Source organism: Gasterosteus aculeatus, chromosome 18 (genome assembly GCF_964276395.1).
Source record: "Gasterosteus aculeatus chromosome 18, fGasAcu3.hap1.1, whole genome shotgun sequence".
NCBI lineage: Eukaryota > Metazoa > Chordata > Actinopteri > Perciformes > Gasterosteidae > Gasterosteus > Gasterosteus aculeatus.
The window spans coordinates 8,953,161-8,980,283 of NC_135706.1; the positions used below are offsets into that span (position 1 = coordinate 8,953,161).

A 27,123-nucleotide genomic window follows, 5' to 3' on the forward strand; every position below is an offset into this window, starting at 1 on the left:
GAACAGGAGAACACCAAGGGCCACATATGACCTCTGATCTCACCTGTATGCCAACTTGTTTGTCTTGCAGCATCTGCTGCAGCTCCATCAGGCTGTCTTTGAGGGAGTGCAGTTTGAAGGTGAGTTGCTCCGCCTCGCCCTTGGTCTCGGCCCGACCCTCCAACAGTAAGCTCTCGCTGTGGACGGAGAGCTCCGACAGATACGACACCTTCTGCTCGATCTCAAACAGCATATTCTGGAAATGTAAGTTGTATTTATAATGAACCCATTGCTATCTAAAAAGTTCAATAACCATCACTCTTTACAGTAACCTGAATTTAAAGTGGAAAAAAGCTTTTCGTAACATGCTGCATTCTTAGTGTATGTTGTTATAAGTTATAATCACATAATTCTCATTTTCATGCTGTTTCCCACCAACTCCTATTCAAAATGTCCCATTGAATCCCCTCTTACATGCGGTGTTAAGGGAAACCACAGAAAAAAACAGACCCTTATTTTTCACATCTAATGTTGTGTGTGAAAAGTGGTTTCTTTGTATTGAAGAAAGGGTGGTGCAACCTTAATCCCCACCTTTCACACCAGGACACAAGGGCCCTTGACGGAGATTGTTTTTTCCCCAACAATACAGAGTGGCGTCACATAACTCATTTCCTTCTATCCGGTGCTGTGATTGTGTGTTTCACTGAGAGCCACCTCTCTCCTCCATACGCTTTACCACGTAATAAAAACTCTAATTCAAATCCTCTTTTGACCCAGAAGCCAACAGCATTTGCAAAACATGTAATGCTTGATGCAATCAACACAGTTAAAAGAGAAAGGTTCTTTTTTATACTCTTGTCACAATCTGTGGAAGAAGTTTAGACTCAGCAAAGCCCCGACCCGTGAGAGGCTGCGCTGAAGTGGTCTCTGAGCTGCTTACTGTGTCTTGATTTTCTTGTACTGAGTGTTGAAATTAGTTGTGGTGATTCAGGAGTTTACTGCAAAGTTTACTCTGTCACACAAAACTGTGAGCAAAAAACACCTAAAAATAAATATCGTCCTCTTTTCATTGCATCACTCTGATAATCTACCCTTCCAGTTACGCAGAAAGCAGTTTCTGGAGATGAGAATCCGCATGGACCTGAGCTCCGCAGGGGCCATATGTGAGCATAATCAGCTTATTGTCTCCCGGCTGCTACAAACACACACACTCTAAAGCACAGATTTCCTTTGCCCGAGTAACAGAACCAACAATATTATAGTTGAGAAGCCAATTGTAGTAGATGATAGAAGGAATGTTTAAAATTGTATTTGAATCAGTTTTGCTTTTTTGTTTTTTAACTCCACAACACCAATCATGGAAAAATCATAATAAGGACACATGATTGTTGATTAATGTTGTGACCATTTAGCCATGGATGCCAATGACCTCTGAATGAAAGTGACGTTACCATAGAAACAGGATAAGTAGGGGAACAACATTGTTCCTGGTGGAAGAATCTTTTAAGAAAAGTCATGAAGGTGATCAGGTCACCCCCTGATACTGATCCAGATTTGTTAATCGCAAAAATAAAGTGTAAAGTTATTGGGAAATGGAGTCCTTATTTTGAAACAGCCATGGAGTATTTCTGGCACAGCAAAGCAGCCGGACACTTCCCTTTAGCCTCAGATATATCACACTTGATAAAACAGTAGCATTCAGACTTTCATACTGGGCCTGAGGCAGTGGTAGGTTTTTCTCCACTGAGAAAATAATTACAGTTTCATTGCTATCGTTGGGAATCAAAACAAACCATGCAGTGCTCATTCAACAGTCTGTCCAGCCTGTGATGAAAGGGGAAACATCAGTCTCACCTGGCAGTCGGTGAGCTGCTCCTCCATGTCCAAGTGCTCATTTTGGGGCTGAAGGGCCGAGCTTAAAGTGGCCCGAGTGCTGAGCAACCAATGGTCGAGCTCCTCGGCCTCGCTGTGGTACCGCTGCAGCGCCTGTTCCTGTCGCTGCTCTTCCAGCTGTTCACTTAGTCTTTCCTGTAATTGAGACATGATCGATTCTATAGGTGAAACAATTCTGACATCATAGTCAAGTTTAGTGTTTGCAAGAAAAAAAAAAAAACACGCAAATCGGGAGATGTATATGAATAAGATCTTAAAGCGCCTCACCTCGAGCAGCTGCCGTTTCCCAGAAGCCTTCATTCGAATGGTGGCCATCCTCTCTCCCAGCACAGTGAGGGTCGACTGGAGAGCCAGTTGGTCGCCAGGCTCCCCGTCGCTGTCGCTGTCTGCCAGCTCCTCAGAGAAACACGTTTGCAACTCTCCGATTTCTTCCTGCAGCATCAGGATCTCATCCATCACAGCCTGGACATACGGAGAAAAAAAGAAAGAAAAGACAAACGCTGTAGACAAGTGGGGACAGCCCATTCAACAGCAACGTCCTGTCTAAGGACATTAAAATAAAAGAAGAATAAATTGGAGAAGTGAAAGCAAAAACTGAGAAGAAGACGACGATGAAAGACAGCACTAAAATAGGGTTTGTCCAAACTGCCTGACAGTAGCCTTTCAAAAATGAGCTGTAACTGCTGTCGCTGTGAAGTTGGCATAGCAACGCCGAACAGCGCCGTGCAGGCGGTGCAACCATTGCACTAGCTAGCTCAATTGTTTTCTCAGAACAGGCTTGTCTTTTGTCAGCTTTGAGTTTTTTTCCACGAGAGATGCCTTCTGTCTGTGTGTACCATTACGTTCAACTTTATCAACACTGCACTGCACTCTGCCACACACACACACACACACACACACACACACACACACACACACACACACACACACACACACACACACACACACACAGAAGACACACAGCATTCCCAATATCTCCGGACGGCCACCACACCCTCACCTGGTGTGCAGCCATCTGGCTCTCGGGGCTCTTGGTAGGCTCCAGGCCCTCATTGAGTGCTCCCTCGATGGACTCCATCTTAGTGGAAATGGACTGGAGCGACTCCTGATAGTGTTGCTGCCTCTCCAGAGCCTCGTATAGACTCTTCTGCTTCTCGCTGATCTGTTGCCAGAGGGACAAGGTGGAAAAAGAAAAGAAACGGAAAGAATGATTCCTAAATCAAGACGGTAACTGGAGAAGCAAAAGTGAACCATAATGATAGGTAGCTGATGATGCTCTGTACCACGTTCTTGAGTGTTTCCCAGGATCTCTGCAGGTCATCCAGGTTGGCAGCACTGGTCTCCATGGACGGGTCGTACAGCTCTCGGAGGGGCGCTCGGCTTAAGGCACCTCGACCCTGTGGCACAACAACACAGTGAGTGTAGGCCTGTTGTATTGTAATCGTAATCGCCACATTAGGAGGAAATTTGCCCACATTTACTGCACGTACAGTAAAATATATACTGCAGCGAGATGAATGTATGAGATAAATTAGAATTTAAGATCTGGCCGGCTAAAGTCAGATCTGATTTGTTTAAAACCTCTCATGATAATTTAGTTTGATCACAAACACAATGTCTTTACATCACACAATGAAAAAAACTTTTGTTATTGCACTCATGACAACAAAAAGCGTCTGTTTTACTCGTGCATGTCATAGATTTCACAGCTACTCTTTCATTCACTCATTTAAAATGAACATGAACAGTGAAAAATTGTGTGGCAAACATGCAAAATAAATCTGCAAACATAATGCTGACAAAAAAAGCAGGGACATCACAGCAACTCTCCAGCTGTTTCAAACATCCACCGTGAAGATGGTGGTAATGATGAGGAGGTCATTGTTTGGTGGTGGGAATCAGGTGGTGGTGATGGGATGAGTAAGCATGTCCATCTTAACAAGTTCAATATTCAGTCTTAAAATCCTATATTAATTAATTCTATATTATTTTTTTCAAAGTGAACACGTAATGAAAACCCTCGCATCCAGCAATTTGATTAGGTACAAAAACATTTTTGAGCGATGTTAATCTGCATGGAAAACAGTATAGCAATCAATTACAGGTTGTGCAATCAATTCAAGCAGAAGAAGTAACTTTATGCTTGGTGACTCATAAAGATGGAGATTTGGTTTCTTACGAGTGACAATTTGAAGTGTAAGATTTAACAAAGACGGTGGTGGTATGGAGACCGGGCAGGTCAGGTAATGCTGGAGGGCTGTGGAGGAGACCAGGGTGGGGTTTGCAGTACCTGGCTAAGAGGAGTGTCAGCGTTAGCCCCCGGGGAGGGGGAACGACAGGCAGGGGGAGAGGAGACCTCGCTGTTGGTGCCCTCCTCCCCCGACTCCTCCGTCACAGGGGAGAGAAGTGTGTGGCAGCGGCCGGCTGTCATCTGACCACGCACACATCAAACGCGCACATCAAAAGAAGCAGGTTTAGGAAACGGGAGGCGAATCAAACAGAAAATGCCCGGATGTGAGTGAGGAGACAGAGAGAAAAATGAAGATAGAGCATACAAATTAATGGGGGAGTGCAGATTAGCCAGATTGCAGTGAGTACATTGATGATTAATTAGAAAGTCAGAAATCAAATACTGAGAAGAGACCAGATCACATTGCTGCTATTGACATCACAACTGGCAATACTTTTGACAAATTGACTCTGTACTTTAGCATTATAACACTGGATTTCTCTTTCAATAAATGAGCCACTGTAATTTTATACAGGATACGTCATAGGAAAGGAATGGCCATTACCAGGAAGTTGAAAATCAAACATTCAGTAAGTAGTAGACACAAGCACACACTGAAGTTATACTACATTAACAGCAGGAAGACTTTCTGAGGAATCCAGATGGTAAGGCATTGCATATTGAACCGAGAATACAGCAGCTGTCCTGGAAGTACCACAGTTGTCTGTGGGCCTGCATGCTTCAGTAGAGAGGTAGAGCAGAAATGTGAGCCAAGCCGTGGGCTGCTTTTTGGCAGTGAACTTGGCCGACTGACTCGAGACCTTGTTTTATTTGGTAGACTTTTTTGCCCGGGCTTTATGATGCAATGCAACGCAACGAAGAGGAGGGGCACAACAGCGCGTGTGGGAAAACTATTCCAAGTACTTAGAGGCTGAAAAGCACAGTCCCAACACCGTGGTTACGATGACACGGCACTAATAATGTTAAAACAATATCCAAGATATCAGCAGTCCTGGCAATCCATTTCTGCCACACACACACACACCGACTTATCAGGCTGGGCTGACACACAAACACGCACGCATGCAGTAGTATCCTGTTTCCTGGTATGCTGAGATCAAACACACCACAAACAGCAGCAACAGAGCAAAGAGGCTTTGAGAACTAAATCTGAATGAAAGACAGAGAAAGAGAAGGTATTAAGGTAAAAAAGCCCTGCAAGAATCGGGGTAATACGAACTGAAATTACACAGCACAATGTCAGTGCGGCAACACACTAGAGGAGACAGTATAGTAACACTTGCGGTTACATGGACTACAGGATAGATGCACAATTTGAGCCTCTGATTGAGCCTGCTGATCAGAGTTTAATTGCACAGACATAAACGTGTGACCTGTAATTATTACTGTCATCCACAGACACCCTCTAATTTGGGATAACTCTAGGCCAATTCCCATCATGGTGAAATGAGCTCTAAACACCCTCTATAAACTACTAAATGGTACCTGGTGTTTCCTTTTTGCAGTTTTGAGAAGCAGTGGTGTGGACAGAATAGGAGAAAGGATAGAAGCTACACACACACACACACACACAAACATTGCCCTCAAGAGGCATACAGCCATGCGGTACGTCATGAGTTAGTTTGTGGGTGTGTGTCCAAAAGAAGCTGTTCCACTCACCATGACGACAGAGGGGTGTGCTGGAAGCTGCTTGTTGGCCGCACCGTTGGTGGTTGCCAGAGAACCGGGCAGCTCCTCATCACTCAGCTCCTCCATGCAGTCCGAATGGCCGTCCACCTCGTTGACCGTCAGCAGCATGGTGGCGTGTTTGGCTTTCACCGTCAGCATCTTACACTTGGAGTGGAGCGAGGCTATTTGCTCCTGGTAGCTGCGGATCTTCTGGCCCAGCTCCTGTCAAAACATCCCACCATAAAAGACAGAAAACTCCACCACCCTCCGGGGTCAGGAGAGTGTGGTTCAGTCCACAACGGATGATCAATAGTTCCTGGTAAAGTAGGCTGCTGAGAGAGAAAAAAAAGGGGATGGTTGCGTGGGTTCAGCGCGAATGTGGTGCCGGCTTGAGAGTTGACGCAGTCTCTTTCCTCCCCGGTCTCTTGCTTTAGGCTTCACACTGTGTAGGACTGGAAAAGAGAATAGCACTGCCTCACTCTCTCCTTTTGCTCTCTCTTCTGCATCTCCCGGCCAATCGGAGCAGCACAGAGGCGGGTGACTCGGAGCAGCAGTGCAGCCAACAGACAGGATGTTTGGTTGAGAGAGAGAGAGACCCTCGCAGAAATAGTTCAAAATCTCCCAGACACTCCTACTCGTACACATACACGATTGGCAAGAGAAAAACAGGAAGTGATCTCACTGGCTCCACCCCCTTCCCTTCCTCTGCCCAACGCTTTCCTCCTCCAACAATCCTCGAGAGAGATTCTTTTCAACAAAAGGGAGTCGTAAGGAGAGAGGGAGCATTAAGGGAGTAGGACAGCGACAAAGATGGTGTCAAATTACAGCTATGGCATGAGGCGGGTTCCAACTCCTCCTTGCCTCCTCCCCCCTTCCACTCCCTGTGTCCCGCAGATGGTCAATGCACTCATAATCAGGTCATGTGACTAACTGGGCCAGTAGCGCTGCAGCTTTCTGCTCAGCTTAGAGAGCAAACAGACATAAACACACTCCCTTGCTAAGTCACTCTGCGGCACAGAGATTGCAGTAGCAATAAAATACCTACAGACAGCAGGGTCAATATTTTCCCCGTCAAGTAATAGGAATAGATCAAATCTGCCCGAGCCGAGCATATAAAGTTGAAACGCAATAATAAAAGTGTTTGCTTCTGTTTCTTTGCAGGTCTTTGTCTCTCAGTCTGCCACCTCTCTCCTTCCAGCAGGAGATGAAATGCTTTTACACAGCAAAGTTGAACTGCAACCAAAAGCACGGGCCTCGCAAAAAAAGATACACTTCACAAAGAACTTTTTTTCCAAGGAATGCAGACTATCTTTACATGAACCATCAGTTACTGGAGGAATGTTTTTGAGTTGGGCTTGTAGGGGCACAACCCAAGGTTTTTTCACACCTGCCGTATCTGGTGGCAATGATCTGATAACACATTGACATTTGTACTGCAGTATTTAGTCGAGAGTTTATGGTTTTATAGAGGCAACAAACAATCCCTGATTGTTGAATCAATCAACAAAATGGGAAAGAAAATATAAATAAATTGCAGAAAATTATGAATTTGATGCCTTCAGAAACAACACAGGCTGACAAAGGCTCTGACTGCTTCCGTCGTCACGGTTGTCCACGACTACTTGAAGATGTGCAGCATCAGTGCTGCCTTGACTTGATATCTTACACTGTTGCAAAGCACAGGAAATATATTATGATTCAAACATCGGTGCTTGATTTGGGCCTTATTAGAAACGTTTTTAGACAACAGACAATCACCGTCTTGTCAAATGCCAAGTGGCCTCTCTTCTGTTATCCTGGTGATGTGATCTTCTTATCTCCATTACAGTCAATGTCCAGAAACTCTTTATGTCCCTGTTGCTTTGCTGTTATTTCACAGCCTACTTGATGATAACAAGCTGTGCATTTCATCAATAAAGACTAATCATAAACTGCACAATATGGCCAAAAGTGTTGTTCATGATTCCTCATCCTCCGGCTACAGCTTACAATGATATCATAAACAATATTTTGCTTCGAACTTTGTGGAAAGTCAAAACCAGATATAAGTTGTATATGATATATGTTTTAATAACTATATGAGAGAGAATGTTTCTCACTGACCTCATGGTGGTGTATTTGAGCCTGAAGTTCCTGGATATTATTGGTGGAGACGGGTCGGTCCTGGATGATGCGGTGAGCCTCTTCTATTAATCTCTGGAGGTTCTTTACTTCCTGTTCATACTGCTCGTACTGCACCACAGCCTCCTGGGAAGGAGAAATCATAACAAAGAAAGCTTGAAGCCGCATATTTTGTCAAATAATTATAAAATGTGACACATATTACTTTAAGGGAGTCAGTGTCAGACATCATCTCTTCCACCATCTATGTCACAATGCTTTCATGATATCGATTACTATGCACAGTATCACTAAGTGTAACTACATGCATATCCAGTGGGGCATTTGACAGAAGGTGATGAAGACATTATATTCAAATATCTTAAATCCTAAAGGTAGACATCTGAGATTTGCTGCTGTTGGAGTAAAGACACGTTTTAAACACCTCTTCTGTTGATTATGAGATCTCAAAGTCTGCGTAAGCAAAACCTCCAAGATAAAACTTATAATATTGCAGTTATTGATCACACATTTGATCCTCAGAAAAGATCAGACAGACTGACTCTTTGTTTCAAATCTTCAGTTTGGATGAATCATCATTACAATGAGCCCAAAACCAAGGATAGGAGGATAGCAGTGGTCTAATAGGGGCTCGACAAAAACACAGGCATTCCTGAGATGGCCTGTTGGCACGCTGCAGCAGGAGTTTGAGCAACCAGTGGCAAGTCAATGTAGAACTCTAGAACTCCTCCCACAGGGTGACAAATGACCAATATAGATGTCAACCGCTTCGAGGCATGACGATTTTTCAGTTTTTACAGTTCTTATCTTGACAGATCATTTGGTCGTTTTAGGGGGGGACAGAACTGCCCTCTACCTGCAGGATGTTGCACTGCTGGATGGTGGTGTGCTGCAGTTGGCTGGCTTCTTGCTGCAGAATCTGAGCTGTGCGGCAGATAGTCAGGCTGGCCACTACCTCCTCTGGAAGCCGGAGGGCGCTCTGACACTGCTGTACTGCCGCCACCTGCTGCTTGAAGCCCTCCATTTCCACCAGCAGACGCTTATAAGGGAATGGAGGGTTGCAAGAGAGTGAGGAGGAATTGTTGGGTGTGTTAGTAAGCAATGCTGTAATGAGAAGAGTTGCCTCTAAGTTGACGCAGTTTATTACAGTATTTGTAATTGTCTACATGCAAACATACATGTGCAGTATTCTGTTAATGTTGAAATTCTGATCTTTACTAAAACATTTTTATCACCTGTCTCTGTGTGAGCTGCTCTCTGAGGCTGAGTCTGTTGAGGTCTGGCGAGGCAAGTGTGATCTGGATCTGGTCTACAGCAGCATGGAGGATCTTCACCTCCGCCTCCAAAAGCAACATGTCCTGAAGGCAACAAATTACATGTTATATTGTATTTCATGTTATATTCAATTTACATTTGTAACAAAAGTCATGCTATATCTACACTCTAGACCCAGAAATCTATAAAAAAGCACAAAATATTATTATTATACCACGTGTATGGCAATAAGATTACCGTAACAAATTACTGCTGCACGACAAGATAAAGCAGTGGATAAAATTATGATGGTGCAGTACTCATTAATGACCACGGCCACAGGCCACTGTTGTGTTGTTGTCCTTGTTTTGCACCAAAATGTTCTGATTTAAAAAAAAAAAGTAAGTACGTTTCATAATAAAGATAATTTGATGAGGCTAAAAATAATTTTGAGGTGAAGTAGTACTGGTGTCTAAAGGCAGTACGTCGTTCATACCTTTGCTGCATCCTGCAGACTCTGGAGGCGAGTCTTGGCAGTTTGCTGCAGCTCCTCGGTGTGTCTGCTGAGGTGTTTCACCTGCTGGATCCACCCCTCCGTCTGCAACACCTCCCCTAGCTGCCCCTCCCTCTCCCCCATGGCCTCCAAGTCACCATGGAGACCACGGCACTCCCGCAGCAACGCCTGTCACCATAGGAACATACATAGGAACATAAATTACACATCAGACAGAGGAGCATTTTGTGTTGTGTAATTATACTAATTAAGGTCGGCCAACAGTACATGACATTTCACTGAAAATCCAATAAGTGAGAGACCCTAATTAACTGTTAATTTGTGGGGCGTCTTCAGATTAACTAAATTGATATAGGGGATATTAATATTTAATCTTTTGGACAAATAAATATAATTTCTTTCAGAGATATTAAAGCCATCTCTACTGTAGTGTGCTCACCTGGTGTGCTCGAATTTGCTCCTGCATCTGTGACGCAGACCCCCAGATTATACCACCAGTCACCAGAGCTTCTGCCTTCTCTGTCCAGCCCAAAATAAATGCCTTCATACCCCGATATTCCTCCACCTGTCTCTCTGCCTGCTCAGCAAAGGAAGAACAAGACAAACGTTTAAGAATGACAAATATAACACTGTGCACTGTATTTTTGGTTTGTTTATGGGAGCAACATTGTGAACTGACAGAGTCTACATCACATGTTGAACTGAAAGAAAGTCTCACCTTCTTCAGTCTGTTGGCTCTGTCCTGCACCTGCTGCGTGGTGTGCCGCTGCACCTCTGTCAGTTTGGCCACGGCGTCGCCCAGCTGCTTACACAGCAGAGGGTTCTGCTCACCAAACTCCTGCACCACTACTCCTAACTCTGCCACCGAGCGACCACAGCATTGACATTCTTCACAAAGAACCTGCAAGAGAAGGTCAGGGCAAAACGACAGGAGAGAGGAGAGGAAGTCAAGTTGAGAAAAATAAAAGTGCAACTGTAGTGAAAGTAAAATAAGAAATTGTGGTTTTACAAGAGAAGAGTGTGTAATTATAGAGCAACAGAGGCTCCGGTATTCATTTAACTACACACACTTCAAGCCTTGTGGGTCTACAGATGGGCAGAAGAGGAAAAACGTTGGGCTGTGTCTCCCATCTGGGATACTCCTCTCACAAGTGGGTCATTGTTGAAGGCAGAATTCAGTTCATGCCATTCATACACTCCAACAATCATTAACCCCAACATCTGCAAAATGAATAGTCAATTTAACAGGGGTTAATTGCTTGTTAATTAGTCAATCTGTCTAGTTGATTACTTTGGTCTCTTCTTTTGCCTCCTCCAGGTCGGCGCCCTTGTCTTCCAATTTCAGAGCGATGGTCTTCAGTTTCGCGTCAATGTCCTGGAGTCTGAGGCTGAAGTCCTCTTTCACATCTCTGGTCTGCTGAACCTCCCGTTCTCTCGCCTGGACCTAAAGCAGATCAAAAACTAACATTTTAACATTTAACATTTAACATTGACAATGTCATAGACCAGACCCGAGTAGAACTCATACAAGTGAGTGGAAGCTTTTCAGTGGTACATACTATCATAGGCTCACTGCTTCACTTTTGTTATGCGCTTTTAACTCGATTAACTTACTAAACTCACATTTTACAGCTCTAATTAGTTAATGCCAGTTAAACGCTGGCCAAGAGAGGTCACCTGGTCTTCAGCGGATCCCAGAGCCAGAGCCACTTCAGCCAGTTGCATACTGAGCTCAGAAGGAAGACCCGCCTGGAGGTCCTGGTACTTGGATTGTTGCAGCTCTGTCATGCGCTCCACACTCTGACGCCTGCTGATGACCTCACCATGTGCCGTCTACAACACAAACAACATTACATTGCTGCCAATCGTGTTTTTTTCTGTCAGGACTTGACACTATATTTATTTCCAAACAGGCCAGAGAAGTTCTGTACTTAATTGCTGAGGATATGTATGTTTGTCTTTATCAGTGTTGGGATTACTGTATAATTTCACTACTTTTAGCGGTAACAAGCATGTAACGAAGCATTTTTTAAAATAAATTAACGCAGTTACAATTACTGAAATTGAAATGAGTTCGTTACTCGTGTTACTCTCTTTTGTGACGCGAAGCGTAGGGCTGGCAAATAGTAAGTAAATAGCTGCCTGTCAGCACAAAATAGTTGTGGCCACCAAAAGTTGTGTGTCACAGAATCGTCGCCGTACGTGCACGTAAACAGCATCGCGTCGCTCATGACGAAAGACCGCAGGCCCGCGGATGCTGCAGGCGCCGCTCCACGCAAACAACCAAGGCTCCACTTTACACGGACTGCAGTGCAGCGGATAAACCGGGCAGAGCTGAATAGATTGATTGCTCGGTATGTTGAAGATGAGAAGCATCCTGTCAACTGTCGAGTCAGTTGCCTTCAGGCAAATGCCTGAAACAGTTATTTTGTATTAAGTTAAGTATTAAAAAGGACTTTTGTACTATTGCTTGATTTGAAGGCCTGTTGCCCTGTTGATTACAATAAATAGGTCTAAAAAATATGTTAATTGTGTTTGACTGTTCAGTACTATTTATATTCATTACATTTAAAAAGCAGACATAAAAGTAACTTAAAAGTTACTTTCCAGAATTACCTTTAAAAGAAGTAACTAGTAACTGTAACTAAATACTCATTTTCAGTAACTTGCCCAACACTGGTCTTTATTACTAGTGTGTGCATTTAGTGGCCTACCTCTAGCTCTTGCAGCAGTGAATCCAGGTCTGCGCTGGGACTCAGCAGTAAACCCCGAGTATCCTGGATCCAGCCTTTGACCAAGCCCAGCTCCTTCTCAACCTCCTCTCTCTCCCTCAACTCCTGGTGTAGCTGCGCTCTGCTGGCTCGTACCCGCAACACAAGGCTAGACAACACACAGTGGTAACAAATCAAGGAAAAACATTAGACATTTTAGAAGATGTTAATGCAATGGACATTTTTAGTGTCACAAAGTCATGAGGGTCTGGTTTGCTGGAGCAGCCACAGCCCACAGTCGCCCACCCGTCATATTGCTCCTGCATGCTTCTGATCTGTTGTAGGCAAGGAGTCTCCTCAAGTCCATTCTCTGCATTTTCCTCCATGGCCTCATCCTCCTCTCCTCTGAGGCTGCGAGTATGTTGCCTCAGCAGGGCCAGGATGGACTGCTCCCTCTCCACCTCCAGGCCGTAGGAGTCATGGTAGTCCAGGAGGCTCTGGAGCGCCGCCCTGGTTGCAGCCCTCTCGACTGTGCTGTCCGGGACACGACTGTGAAGGTCTTGGGACACGGAGCGCACTTTCTCCATCTAAAGACAGTTCAGGTGCAAAGATTGAGGTTCAGTTGATGCAGCCCATTTAGCGTTTACAATTTACTCTTTACAAGCTTTTTTATATTTACAAAAAATTTTCAAATAAAAAAAGGGCTAACGTCACGAGGAATGAAACACATTCAGCACACTATTGTAATCATTGTGTGATTTTCAACCTTTTCAATCGGCAAATGCTTGTGTAGGAAAAAACTAAATAATATATATATACATTAAAAAAAACTAAAACATTCTAGACTGGGGAATAGTTAACATTACATTGCTTGTACCAATGATATAATGTGCCTCAGAATGTATTTTAATGAGTGTATTTTAAAAGTGTGAGTGCACATGACTAGGGAATACACAGTGACTGAAGCACAAAAAGCTGATGACCTTTGAGTCACCTTAAGGATCACCTTAAGGACCTTAAAGACCTTAAGGATGTACAATTTATGCACACTAAACCCACTTAACTTTTTCAGTCTGATGTGTTCACCTTTAAGTTTGACCACAGCCTCTCCATTAAATTGAATGACATAATTTTAATATTTTCATGCTACTGAAGGACATCCACAACAGAGATTCAACACATTGTGTTCAAATATCTCCTGTTGAGCTAAAAGACTGTTTAAAATATATATTTAATGAATTATGGTATAAATAGAAACAAGTGGTCACTCTAAATAATAAAATCAAAGAGATGTATAAAAGTATATACATGTATACTTAATTTCCAAGATAATATTTCTAAGATAGTCTGATAAAGGCAAAGGCAAAGAAGTCCAGTGAATGACATCATCTACAGTCAAACAATGGAGCCAGAGAGAATTTCTGAACAACAGGAAATGTGGCATATACTGAATAAGGAAGTGACCTAATTTTCCTTTCAGTAGCAGTGCTTTGTGGGAATTGTGGGGCGCTGACAGTGTACAAATTTGAAATAGCTCAAAAGGCGGGAAAACGCTTCATGACACATGGTTTTGGCAGGAAACCCCCCTGGCCTGAGGCCTGCAGTTACATCACAGCACACCAACTGCTATTGAGTTGTCGCTGTGGTTGACCTAAATCCGTGAGAGCAGGTCTCATTTCGCAGATGTTTGACAACTGTAAGTGTCTTCTGGGCATTAACAGCTTCTGTGGACCGCCGGCACAATGTTGGTTAGTTTTACACTGTACACGCGTGTCATTGAAGCGCCATTCTTGCAATAAACACGCTTACCTTGTCAGTGAAGGTCCTCCACTCCCTCACAGTGTCCTCCAGAGCCCTCTCCTGGGCTCGGGCCACACTGCGGAGCCGGGTCCACCGTTGCCACAGTGACGACACTGAGTGTCCGGTGACAGCTTTGCTGGACTCAGAGGCGATCTGCTCCAACTCTATCGTATTCTCCTTCAAAGCGCTGAGAGGCAACTCGAGCAGATTGATGTGAGCCACAAGAGACTAAGGCCAAAAGAAGACAATAGAGACATAGGAGTTATTGCATTAATGCAGTCTAATGAAACATTCACACACTGGGAAAAAAACAAAAATCTGTAACAATGAATAAACACCCCATTGATTGAACATTAATGTGCATCTGCTGCATGACAAATGTTTGAATTTAATACAACAGGACGCGAAATCCCACACATGCAGGTTATACAATTCCTCTAGCTGGACCTTTTTTTTTTTACAGAATCTCTGTTTCATGAGCGTACCTTATATCTCTGGCACTTTTCCTCAGCTTGATGGATACTCATGGCTTTAGCTGTTGTGAACATGGCCATCTTTCCCTCTGCATCATTCATCTGTTCAACTAGCATCTCCTTCTCGTGCTGGAAGGATGCCCATAGAGCTGTGCAACTGAGAAAATTATACAAATTACAGACTGCCATTGACGGGTGTCTATTATTAAAACATGCATCGAATGGGCTGCACATAGCAGCTGTGTGTGCATATATTACTTGTCTCAGTAATACACAGGAATACACACCTCTTCAGCATCTGTCTGTAAGCATCCAGTTGCTGTTTGACTTCTGTATTTCTCAGCAGCACCGCCTTAACTTTTTCTCTAAATTCACCCATCGCTTCTGCCTTCACAAAATCCTCGAGCAGAGGATCCAAAGTGCTGAGCTCCTCTAAACCGGTTGTAAAGTTTGTTTCCCAGGCTGAAACGTCTTCAACCTCCCACACACAATCTGCCTGGTTCTCGAGATCCACCCCCGAGCTGTTCCTCTGGAGTAAAGCTGCAGCAGAGTCCAGACACGTCTGCATGGACTGCAGAGATAAGCGGTGTCTCCGGACCAGGGAAAGCGCTTGATCCACAGCCAGCTAGAATATGCAGAAGGTGATTTCATTAACCTTTCAATGTTTTTGCGTCTTTCTCTGCAGGAATTTCTTCAAAGAACTGAAGTTACAAATGCAAGGCTAAATGTGATCCAGAGCTAAACTTTAGGTTATAGTAACTTTATTAGTGGTTAATTGTAGTATTATGTACAGTAAAAGGAGTTGTCACACATTGGGAAACTAATTCTGGAATTAGTATACAGCAGGTTCGTGCCACAAATGATGAGTTCAGGGTATTGATTACAAAAATCAAACGACGAGAAAAGTTCTTCATGACTGTAATTTCTGAATAATAAATAAACATACCTGTTTTCTGCTAATTCCTCGGTGAACTTCAGCTCCCAGCTTTGCCATCTCCTGTAGTTTCTCTTCAATGTTGGCTGGAACCGTTTTGTTCTTACTAAAATACTTTTGTTTTTCTCTTGTGCCTAAAGCATCTCCTATCCTTAATCTACTTTTCACTTCCTCCTCTACAACCTTCAGCTTTTGCACCTCCTCATTAACCGTCTCAATTCTGACCTCTGAAAGACTCAAAGGCTCCTCCGATTTCTCCTTGATAGTCCTGAGCCATTCCAGCAATTTCTCAGTTTCTTCTGCGAAATCTTCGTCCTTTGTGACAGTTTCACTTTCATCAATAAAACGCTTTACTTCACACCGTAGAGACTGCAATGATTCAAGCTGCAGTTCAGTTTCCTGAAAAGCTTTGGGATCCAACTTCAGCCCGAGGCCTTTGTTTTGTCGGTTACATTCTTCGGCTTCAGAGCCTACGCAATCCAGACTTTCGAGCAGTGAATAGAGATTTGTGATTCTATCCACGGCACTCTGTTCCCTATCTGACTTAAGTCCCACCAGCTTCTCTTTCGCCGACTTGAACTCCGAGTCCAACTTGGTTGACACTCGTTTGTGTTCAGGTAGTGGTTTCAAGCAACCATCTAAGTGTTTAATTTTCTCATCGTTAATCTTTTTCAGTGAGTTGTGGAGGTTGACCAGCTGCAGTGTTTCCGCAGCTCTAAATTGCTGACCCCAACTGAGAAACCCCTCCGTTTTGCCATGAAGTTCTCTCACCGCGGGACTAACATGGAATAAACTTTCCTCAATAGTTCTGTATTCATTAATTAGACGACAGACAAGTTCCTCCTCACTAGTATTGATAGTCTGCTTCTCCAGATTGTCAAACTTCTCCTGAAGCTCCTCCAGTGCATTACGAGTGATATCAAAGAAAGTGCTGAATTCTTTCCGCTCCGAGATGACCTGCTGGACTCTGTCTTTTTTCTCTTTGGCGAGAGCCAAGATGGCGTTGTACTGCTGAGGCAAGGCGTTGAGCCTCTCATCCAGGTAGCAATGGTCAATCTCGTTCAGAGTAGGGAGGATCTCCTGGCCTATTCTTTGGACGATAAGAAGAAGGTTCTCGTACTCAGAAGCTTGTTCCAGGACATTCTGAAAGCTAGACAGTTGTGTTTGCAACTCTGAGCTGTCGTCAATGTTGCTGAAATTAATTTCGGGGAAGGTGATGGCATCTGCTCGTCTCAACCAGAGGCAGATCTTTTCCAGGTCAACCTGGAAGTACTTCCTTGAGGTCAAGGCTTTCTCCAGGTCTGTGAGACGCTGGGTTGTTGTGTGAAAAGCGGTTTCAAACACTGCCTGAAGTTTTCCAAGCCTCTCCACAGTTTCTGCTCTCTCTTTGTCTGTGGCATCTCTTTCAATCTCTCGCCCTTGGGCCCAGAGAGATGCCAGCTCTCTCTGGTACGCCCGTAAACCACACTGGACGCCCCGACAAGCGGCGACCTGTTTGGTTAAGTCCTCAGGGAGAAGCGCTATGTGGTCATCTATCAAAGCCCTCCTCTCCTGTTGCTGTATCCAGGACAGTGCTCTGCCCAGGCCTTGAAGGAACTGCGTCCTCTCCGTGAAGGCCTAGAGAGAAATAATTAATCAAATAGCTTGAATATTTTATTATTATTATTAGTTTAATTCAACCCAGCGGGTTTCTTGTTTTTACTAGACAACCAGTTTAGAAAAAAGTTAGGTCCAATAGGAGATCATTAAATTTTCCTTGAAACCAATATAAAAATCCAGATGTTTACCTTACTGAGGTACTTCCTCCTTTGGGCTACTCGAGCCCCGAGAGCCTCCACCTCAGTCTGGGCTTGTTCAACGAGCTCCTGTAAGAATCTCTTCTCACTCAGCCCCAGTCTGGAAGCCACAGCCTGGGCCTCGCTTACCGCCTGACCCAGCAGCTGCTGACGGGCCTCCAGTTCTACGCACACGCTCAGGTGGTCGAACAGGAAACTCTGGGCCATATCGGGGGTTGGGCTGGTTTTCAGCGCCGAGGTGAAGGCAGGCCGCTGCTCCTCCACCCACTCCCGGGCATCCTTTAGCTGGGTTTCAACCCGGGCAAGATCCTCCAGTGTCTGTGAGGAGTCCTGGATCTTCTGTTGAATCAGGGTTTCAAGCTGGGCCCAGCGCTGCTCCAGATGACCAACCTGGCGAAAGGCAAAACACAGTGTAACTCTGGGCACAATAGTTAAATATCAGATATAGCAGCAGAACTATAAAAATTGAATGGCACCTGTTGCTTGATCAGCTCCTTGTCTAGCAGGCTGAGTCGTGGCAGGATCGCTTGTCTCTGTTCTCTGAGGTCTTCCAGAGTTGCTCTCTGCTCTTCTAGGTCACTGGAGAGCTTCTTCAGAGCCTCTAGATGCTCACTAGTACTCTCTGTGTCAGCCCTAGATACACAAAGGCATGAGTTTAGAGATATCAGGTAATTAAGATAAAAAAGTGAATGCAAAAATTGTATCCTGAGAGGAAATATGCTCACATTTGGCAAATACTTCATGTATAACCATATCAATAGATACATAAATACATCCACTTGTAAATAAATGGACATCATGTTTAAAATTCTACAAGAAAAGAAAACATTGCAGCCTCTTCAGAAAAACTAGATACCTTGCGAGGTAGTCCCATTCCCTGGATACTTGGTGGAAGAGTTCCTCCACAGCAACAACAATCTCCTGGTACTCCCCACTTCGCTGCATGTCCTCCCCCCGCTGAGACTCCAGGTCTTCTGCCCGCTGGCCCAGATCCATCCAGCTTCTCCTCAGTCTCCTTATCTCCTCCAGGGCAGGAGAGACCTGTCCGTCTGTCATCTTAGCAACGACGTCTGTCAAATGGGACACCTCGGACTGTCTCTCCCTAATCTGCTGAAGGAATTCCTGTTGGAAAGATAATGTTTTTTTTTACTTCAAACAATCTAAAAGTTTGCCACGGCAATGACAATTATTATTTTTATAACAATACAGCATTGTGACTCAAAATAATTCATAAGCATGCAGACCAAACACGGACCTGTGCCTTGTCCAGCTGGTTTTGTGCAATCTTGGGCTCCAGCTCTGCATGTCTTCGGATGAGGTTCTGAAGTTGCTGCTCTGTCTCCCTCAGCTGGGCCTCCAGATCCCCCTTCTGCTCCTCAATGTCCCTCCAGCTGTCTGCTACCTCCTCACAGAGCAGCATGCGCTCCTCAATCTGGACAAAAAAACACACAATGGAATCAAAAGTATTTTGTCAAACAACGTAAACAAATGAGAAGCCTTGTAAAAGCTGACTAACCTGCAGCTTGACCTGCTGAATAGCCGCCGCGGTCCCCCTGACCCTCACTTCGGACAAGTCACATGTTGAGCACACAAGCTGGAGGTAAGTGCTTGCCTGTTCCTGGAGAGCGCGTTGCTGTTTCACCTGTCCCCCAAAAAAGTTTGTTCATGCTCCTATAGTTTTATTGACTCATCACATTATCCCTTCATCCGCATTACAGTCCCAATCCAGACACAGGCCTTGAAACAAACATGTTAAAAAGAAATCAGGGCAAGAAATGCTGTACCTGCTGTAGCGCCTCCTCCAGGCTGAGAGGAGGATGGGCAGGAGGCTCTGGTTCCTCTGAAGCAGAAGTCAGCCAGTTCTGGCATTGCAGTAGGGTGTCTTGGAGACTCACATGTCTCTGTAGCTCATGGTCCAGACTCTGATACACCTATAAGACACAAACAGATTTATTTCAGTGTAATACTAGGTAAAAAAAACGGCTAGACGCATAGCTAGGAAACCGGTATAGCACGGCCAAATACAAGAAGGCATTACATTCTATAACTTGTGAAAGTTGCATTTATGCAGAGTGATATTTGACAGGTGTTGAATGTGGAGGCGTCCACGCCCTGCAGGGGAGCGCAAAACAGCAAGGTCTGATTGACAGAGTTAATATGAGAGCCTGAAAGAGGGATAAAAGGGGGGCATGCATTGGCAGATCGCCCGGCGTATTTGGCAAAGTCCTGAAGGTTGGCGTGGTGGCAAGTGGCAGGCAGGATATTAGAGCTGTGTTGTGCTGGGACACAGTTGGCAGCCGTCGTAACACTGGAGGCGCATTTGTAGAGAAGCCAGCAGCGTAGTGGTAAAGTGTGGCTGGATCACACAATGCCAGATTGGATGTGCGAGTGCTGGTGGAGGTGGTGCCTTGGGAGGTGAGCTATGATGACAGAATAGAGGTTGCCAAAATGACAGAGCGGGCCTGGATTAGAGGGCTCGCCAGAGCTACTGAATAGTGGCGTGTGACCACTTTTGGCTCAGTCATGAAAAAGTGGAGTTGACAGGGGATATGCAGAGATTAATATGGGTAGATTGCGTTTGTGATTTTTGCTTGTGTGTTCTGTCTGAGCGGGGCTGCTGTTAGGCTCCACTTTGGCTGCCTTAATTGCTCGTGCCCTCTACACTGACAGGGAAGGGCTGTCTTGAGAGATGGGTTTAAGTGTCAGAATGGGTAAGGATGTGGATGCCTAGGCTGTTGGAATACTAATTGCACGTGGATATATGTGTGTTCACATACATGAATGTGCGAGTATCCAACGCAGCAGAAAGTCTAATATGACTTCCACCATGAATATGTGAGAACCATTTCTTTAAATAAATAATACATCTCAGCCGTCATCCCACCCTCCTCCGCTGCATCCCATCCCTCTATCCCTCTGTCTGTCTGTCTGTCTGTCTGTCTGTCCATCTCCTCCTCACTCACTCTCTGTGCTGTGCTACAGATGGCCGAGTAGCTGTCTCTGGTGCCTTGCTGGTGAGCCTGGACCTGCTGTCTCAGCCTGCTCTGCACACGGTCACTGCAGCCTTGTACCAGGTGGTCTCCTCGCTTCTTCAGGGCTGCCAAGCGATCCTCAAAGCCCGCTATTTCCTCCATGATGGCCTGTAGTGGACAAAGTACCAAAGTAGGATCACGTAGGAAAGAGTCTCCAGTGGAGACATATTGCAGAATAATATGTCAATGACAATGGAGGTCAGAGCAGACTGATGTCAAACCGGGGTGTCTCAAAAGACAGGACTCCATAAATGAGCTTTGAAGACGATTGAAAGAATTATTGTGAATTTTAGAATGACAGTAGCTCATTTAATTAGAACTCTCGTTATTATCTAACTTCAAGTTATCTTCATCTGGACTGAAAACTGTGAGAGAATTTGTTTTTGCAGAAAGTGAATCTTTTTATTTTCAAATAAATATACATACAGTATTATTCTATCCAAATTCATTCTATGTCCGACAGAGGAAGAAATTGAATGGGGCTCCTTCGAAAATAATCAACTAAAATCATATTTTGGCTTTGAGGTAGACAAACACAAGCACGCAGATGGAATAAAAATTGTATTCCAAATCATGGATGAGAAAACCCTCAGGTTACAAACACAGTACCTAATGTTTCTATATCACTAAAGATGAATAAATCATAACATCAGCAAGTAGTTAATTAAATAACATTATTTACATCATAAGAACTGATAATTAATACATTTATCAATACAAATATTGTACGATTTAAACTCTCTAGGTCATAGTAATGCTTGAACAAAATAAAAAACATTGCAGTAGGTGAAGCAAATCTTCAGTAATTTTGCAACAACCTGCGGTTATTGCTCAAGCTCTATTATATGCTACAAACTCTGCAAACAACGGTGAAGGATCCAGAGATGTGATTAGTCACCTTGTGCCTGGACAGCTGTTGAGTGGCTGCCTCCAGGCTGCCACCCACAGCGGGATCAGGAGTCACCATCCTGCTGGACATCTGGAGCAGCCAGCGCTCCACTTCTTGGAGTTCGTTGTGGTAAGCTTCCTGTTCCTTCACCTGGCCTTCCAGATTCTCCACGTGAGCCTGGAGAGCATCATTCACAAAATGTGAGTATACACACAGAGAAATCATAGTGATTAGAAAAGCAATGAAACAAACCCTTTGAACCACCTTCCCGAGACAGAACTACATGTTCTATAGTTTTGTTTGCCTCGACTCATCTGTCTACTGGCATGAAAGCGCAATAATCATTTTCTCCCTCTGTCGATCAAAACGTATGTCATATGAGCACATGTTAATCACCGTAGCAGTGTGACAGAGTTCAGTGTAGTCCCTTTGCATCCTGTTCATTTTCTCTCTGATGGAGGGGTAGTGCACAGAGGCCAGCAGAGCGTCTCCTTTCTCCACCACTGACCTGATGGATTCATCGTGGGACTGAACCATCTGCAGCAGAGCCTGGGGACACATTCAATATGTATCCTTAGTTTCATCTTGTATTGAATAACAACGATTCTCAGCAATGGTACTTGAATTTTGTGGAGTTACTATTATCGTATTAGATCATTGTGCAAAAGCTAAGGTTTTTGGCAACTATACTGTCACTTTTTACAAGCACACATCCTGATGAAAAGCGACAATCTGCTCAGGAAAATGCTAAACAGTTGTCGAAAGTAAATTCCATTTTGTAGTTAATGGACTACAAATTGGAGGACAAGCAAGGACGCTTGTGTGGTACCTTAAGCAAATAATAATAATAATCACCACGGTCTTGCTGCCATTTGGAACCACTAGTGCAAATGCACTTATTGTAAATGTGATTTAAATTTCAACAGTTTATTTTTTATTTTTAGAAATTACATTGTTGCTGCCATACCTTGTACTTAGCCAGCAGTGCTCTCCGTTGGTATAGTTCAGCCTTGGGCTCCAGAGGAGATTTGAGCAGTGCCCTGGTTTCCACCAGCCACTGGGCTTGAGCCTTATATCGGTCCTGAAACTCCTTAGCCATCAGTAATGCCCGCTGTAGAAAGCTGTGCTCCTGCCTCAGCCCACCTGCGAGCTCCTCCAGCTCGGCAAGACGAGCCTCTACCTCCTCTCCTAAAATCTCAGCTCTAGCATCGTCCAGGAAGCCTGCTGCCCGCTCTGCGCGCTCCCTCAGTGATTTCAGCAAACAGTGACCATGTTGGAGCTCGGACTGGAGAGCCTAGGGGAAAGAGGGAGCAGAAATACAACTCAGCAAGGAAGCTGCTTCAATTTTATCACCATTACTTTATACTTAACGAGGTACTTTGCACAAAAGTTGCTCAGGGACGAGGAAATAGAGGTCATAGAGGTCATAGTTTTAATGATTCGGGATCACTGATTTCTTCCAGTGCAGCCTCAGTCATCCAGACCAGCCTGGCATTGTGTTTGACAGTCTTTGAACCCATCAGGTAGGCTGACACCGACGTGGTGACATGTGGAGAAGACTTGGAAGTCATGTAGTGGTGAAACCACAGTGAATAATATGAAAAGGAGGACCCAATTATATAGACCCTCAACAGACAGCCGTAGCTGCAGGGGTTTCCAGGGCAACCACAACACGCAACACACAGACGTCCACTCGATGGGACGCCATCTAGCTTTCATCATCGGTCTGTTATTGTTTGAGTGGAGAGAAGCTTCAACCTGCAACAACCCCAGTCCTCCAGCTAATAACATAACGAGACCTGTGTCTGCACGTACATCTTTGCGGCTTAACATGACACTTCTGTAATGATCATTCATTCCAGTCACAAATGTGCCTATCTGCAGACCTTTGACGGTGACACTCAATATACCTCAATTTTGTACAATTCCGTATGGTTTGACATGTGAGACGTGTACTTGCCACTTGTCTAATGTCTTTACATTACATTACATTACATGTCATTTAGCTGACGCTTTCTTATTATATCTTGTCATGTACTGTCTGACTCACCACCTCCACTTCATATTTAAACATCTGCTGCCTTCGCACACCTGGCAACGAGTCAAATAAAGACTTGCAAGATTAGCCTTTCATTCCTGATTTGGTCCCAATTGTGCATTTCATATTCAAGACCATCCAAACCTTTGAATGATCATTCAAATTCAGTCATTTATAAATGAAAAAATACTCATATTTCACTCCGGCATGTAATTATTTCAGCAAGGACAAAATACTATTTCAGTAGTCTTACAGAGTTTAATCTCACAATCTAGCCACTGACAGGAAACTGGAAACCTCATTGAGTTGTACTAATACTTTGATTCAGTAGACAGTTCAGTCTAGAGAACTGAAGTCTACATACAACTAATGGCCCTTGACATGGCTATTGACTACTGGTCTTTGTGTCATTGCATAATCATCACACCCCACGGAAAAGCCCTGTAGATTTCACTACAGGAGTACGAGTAAGTGAGGGACCAGTCGGGTATTATCCGCAGAGCTGGAAGGACTCATGTGGTGACAGCATGTCTTCGGTCCTGATGCAGAGACAGAGCATTGATCCAAGACAGGGATTACTGCAAAGCCCACACCAGATGATGAATTGTGAATGTGTGTGTCTATAAATGTGTTTCTGGACATGTTTGTGTGTGTGGGGCGGGGGGGGGGGCTGTAACAACAAAGAGACATGTGATGTAGTGATAACTAAAGATATGCATTGGAAAAATGTGTGAAACCAGAGAGGAATCATTGATTAGAAGGTTTGCGGCAGCTTGTTAATACCCTCGTTATCTCGTTATATGAAATGAGTGTAAGAGGAGAGAAATGTGTGTGAATGCTTGTGTGTGTGAGGTGATGTGAAGCGGTAAGAGCACTGCATCAATTACAGTGTCTGTGCCAGCAGGCTCCTGACACCGGCGCTTCTTCATCCTCTACTTCACAGTGGGAGGTCTCTCCCTGCGTCCATGCTTCCTCTAAAGCGGCCCCCACTTTGTCTTCATAAAGAGCGGATCGATACACACGCACACTCATCCAGTCCTCTACACACTCGATATGGACTGAGCAAAGCAAAGGCTGCTGGTGCTTTTCTCTTCACTGCGCTCTGGACATGTTTGAGCAGAGATCATTTCCTCCAATGTCCATTAAAAAAATAAAAACACAAAGACAAATTTCTACATTTTTCCCCCAGTGAATTTCTACACCTACATCTAAAGAAACACTGAACGTTTTAAAAACTTTTCACTTGGCGATCATATCGAAGCTGCCAAAGAATTCTGAAAACAGTTGATGTTTCTAAAAGGTTTTTGGGTTACGTGGCAGGTATCTCGCTAACTCATCAGTTTACAATGATAATAAAACATCTGAGCAGATTTATTGTAACTTGTTCATGGAAGTGTATTGGTGCCACACACGCATCTAAATGCATACAAATTGAGGTTCAGAGCTTTGGCTGAGAAAACATATCACCACACAAGTACAGTACAGATTTTAGTAAATGAATCGATACCTCTAGTTTTTTAATCTTCTTCTCCATGGCGGGTCGGTCGAGGGGTTCAGAAGTGTCAGTCAACGCTGTGAAGTTCTTCTGAGTGGAGCTGAACCAATCAGTGAAGGACACGCAAAGATTCTCAGCCTCTTCGATGCTCTTCAGCTCCTCCTGAAGCTGCTTAATGGTGTCCTGAAAAAAAAACATTGGATGAGGTCAAAATGGAGTTGAACACATTTTAAATAATGATCGCAAAACATTGTTTTTAAACGAATGTACGGATTGCTTCATTCTTTCAATACCTACAAAAAAACGTAATCATATACCTAATGATATACCTGGAAAACATTTAGTTGTTTTGGGGTTTTCTTTCTTTCTTAAAGGTGAGTAATGCTCACTTAAAATGGCTGTTCCCCTTTTGCTGTTTGTAAGGTTAGAACTGAAGACTCGCTCTCAGACTTTATTTAGGAAACTGTATTGCTTTCTTTTAAGCTGTGAGATGGGCCTCAGCTGTCTTACCTCGGCCACTCAGGACCAAAAACTCTCTGATCAACCATCAAAAATACCCCCCTCCTCTCCGCCCCATTCATCTGCAGAACATCAATAGCCTCACCACAAGGTGGAGAGGGGTCTTTACGTTTTTGAAGAATTGTCCACTTGACGGAGATTTTGAGTCGATAGCACCATCAGGATGAGCAGGGGGTTTCTCACAAGTTCGACACGTTATTCACTCAACTTGCAAATCCTGTGGTGTTGCAAGACGCGCCAATTAGCAGATATTGCTGAGTGCACACCTTTTTCCGACGAGACTGAGGTAACAGCTTCCCACTTCAAGCTCATACGGCCCCCTCTTCACACTGTGTAATTACAGGCATCCTTGGCATGAGTGGGTTGCCATGGGCCTGCATATGTATGTACCGGCGTCAGTGTAAGTATGTGCATACTTTAGTCAATTTTGAGAGAGGAAGGAAGGTGTGTGCATGTATAACAGAGGGAGAGTAGTGTGGTGGAGACACGCGCGCAAAAACTCACGTGTTAGTGGAGGTGTAAAAAAAATCAATGTAGCACAGGCAAAGCTTCGCCACTGCTGCTGCCAAGTGTAAGATTGCCTTCTGTAGCGTTTAATTATGGCCTTAGCCTCAGGCCAGAGGACCCCCATTGATTTTGCTTTAGTCCGCCCCTCAGACAAATAGAGAGGCGGGATGGGAGTATACAGAGCAACATAGGCTAGACTCACAGGCATCAGTCTCAGAGCAACTTCAATGGGGTGTTACAGAAACAAAGTCCAAACTCTCACTGGAGCAATTTCTATGGTGAGAGATAAGCATGTGTGAGAAGCCCCCTGAGGGAAGAGACCCTAACGGCAATATACACAGCTTTAAGTTTTCCTTATCTATAATTGAGACTTACGATTAAACCAATATCGAGCCCATTAAGGCCTTTTGTTTCTCTCAATGAATCCAGCTAAATGTTCAGCCGGACCGGAAATTAAGTGTTGTGTATGTGTGCAGACTCCCTGACCAGCATAGGCTTTTTAACCCCAATATATCTGAGCATTGACATCATACTAAAGTTAGGCTTCTGTCAAATTGAAAAACATATGACGTATGCATCATTGAGCAGCATACAACGGAGACAGCCTAACCTGTATGTTGAGCAGCAGGGAATGGTAGCGGGCAGTGAGCTGGGTGGCAGTGACGCTGACACGACTGCTGATGTAGGTTTCCTCCAGAACCTGCTGGGCCAGAGAGGAAAGGCCATCGACTTCTCCCTGCCGTGCAAACACTGCCTCAAGACACCCCTGTTCACAAGGGACACGTAGACATGTATAATGAGCAACATGCTAGAGCTATGAATAATTCAATATCAAATTGTGTTGTTTAATTAAATTAAAGGACAACCAGTGGGGAAAGGAGAGAGATGAAATAGCAGCTCACAAACAACATATGGGGCCACAGGTTGTGTGTGTGTGTGTGTGTATGTGTGCCACTCTTTAAATGCAGGAGGAAGAGCACTTTGACTGTCAGAACATTTTGACACTGGCAGGAAACCTGCTCAAACAGCAGGTGACCTTGCAGGGAAATATTCTGTCCCCTGCTTGTTTCTTTCAAATGCATAATGTGAGTGGAGTGTATGTAAAAGTGGGGATTGTGATTTATTGCAAGGCCCTGGAATGATTCATATCTTATTTTTTCAAAGACACCTTTTTGGCTTAGATATTTCTCTGTTTTGATTAGTTTGAATTAAAAGGACTCTTTCGAAGGATGATAGTAGTTCTTTCCTA

At 44.2% G+C, this 27,123-nt stretch overlaps 1 protein-coding gene across 9 annotated transcripts in view; it reads right to left on the minus strand.

The window, feature by feature from the left end:
• Positions 1 to 27,123, minus strand: part of syne1a (spectrin repeat containing, nuclear envelope 1a) — a 115,025-nt gene that overhangs the window by 26,305 nt on the left and 61,597 nt on the right. For 8 of the 9 annotated variants that reach the window (XM_078093108.1, XM_078093111.1, XM_040159998.2 and 5 more), the window contains exons 66-98: positions 26,485 to 26,640; positions 24,861 to 25,031; positions 22,283 to 22,609; positions 21,712 to 21,864; positions 21,325 to 21,492; positions 20,358 to 20,534; positions 19,179 to 19,325; positions 18,911 to 19,036; positions 18,650 to 18,826; positions 18,251 to 18,516; positions 17,871 to 18,027; positions 17,386 to 17,784; positions 15,611 to 17,215; positions 14,952 to 15,289; positions 14,677 to 14,821; positions 14,201 to 14,419; positions 12,698 to 12,978; positions 12,395 to 12,560; positions 11,358 to 11,513; positions 10,972 to 11,124; positions 10,399 to 10,581; positions 10,120 to 10,257; positions 9,663 to 9,848; positions 9,148 to 9,270; positions 8,769 to 8,951; positions 7,895 to 8,038; positions 5,783 to 6,013; positions 4,163 to 4,303; positions 3,156 to 3,269; positions 2,873 to 3,034; positions 2,140 to 2,334; positions 1,834 to 2,007; positions 44 to 235 (exon numbers count right to left, since the gene is read on the minus strand). In XM_078093108.1, coding sequence (XP_077949234.1) covers positions 44 to 235; positions 1,834 to 2,007; positions 2,140 to 2,334; positions 2,873 to 3,034; positions 3,156 to 3,269; positions 4,163 to 4,303; positions 5,783 to 6,013; positions 7,895 to 8,038; positions 8,769 to 8,951; positions 9,148 to 9,270; positions 9,663 to 9,848; positions 10,120 to 10,257; positions 10,399 to 10,581; positions 10,972 to 11,124; positions 11,358 to 11,513; positions 12,395 to 12,560; positions 12,698 to 12,978; positions 14,201 to 14,419; positions 14,677 to 14,821; positions 14,952 to 15,289; positions 15,611 to 17,215; positions 17,386 to 17,784; positions 17,871 to 18,027; positions 18,251 to 18,516; positions 18,650 to 18,826; positions 18,911 to 19,036; positions 19,179 to 19,325; positions 20,358 to 20,534; positions 21,325 to 21,492; positions 21,712 to 21,864; positions 22,283 to 22,609; positions 24,861 to 25,031; positions 26,485 to 26,640 — 7,653 coding nt within the window. The remainder of the gene's footprint in view (positions 1 to 43; positions 236 to 1,833; positions 2,008 to 2,139; positions 2,335 to 2,872; positions 3,035 to 3,155; positions 3,270 to 4,162; positions 4,304 to 5,782; positions 6,014 to 7,894; positions 8,039 to 8,768; positions 8,952 to 9,147; positions 9,271 to 9,662; positions 9,849 to 10,119; positions 10,258 to 10,398; positions 10,582 to 10,971; positions 11,125 to 11,357; positions 11,514 to 12,394; positions 12,561 to 12,697; positions 12,979 to 14,200; positions 14,420 to 14,676; positions 14,822 to 14,951; positions 15,290 to 15,610; positions 17,216 to 17,385; positions 17,785 to 17,870; positions 18,028 to 18,250; positions 18,517 to 18,649; positions 18,827 to 18,910; positions 19,037 to 19,178; positions 19,326 to 20,357; positions 20,535 to 21,324; positions 21,493 to 21,711; positions 21,865 to 22,282; positions 22,610 to 24,860; positions 25,032 to 26,484; positions 26,641 to 27,123) is intronic. The other variant, XM_078093110.1, reaches the window with a different exon arrangement.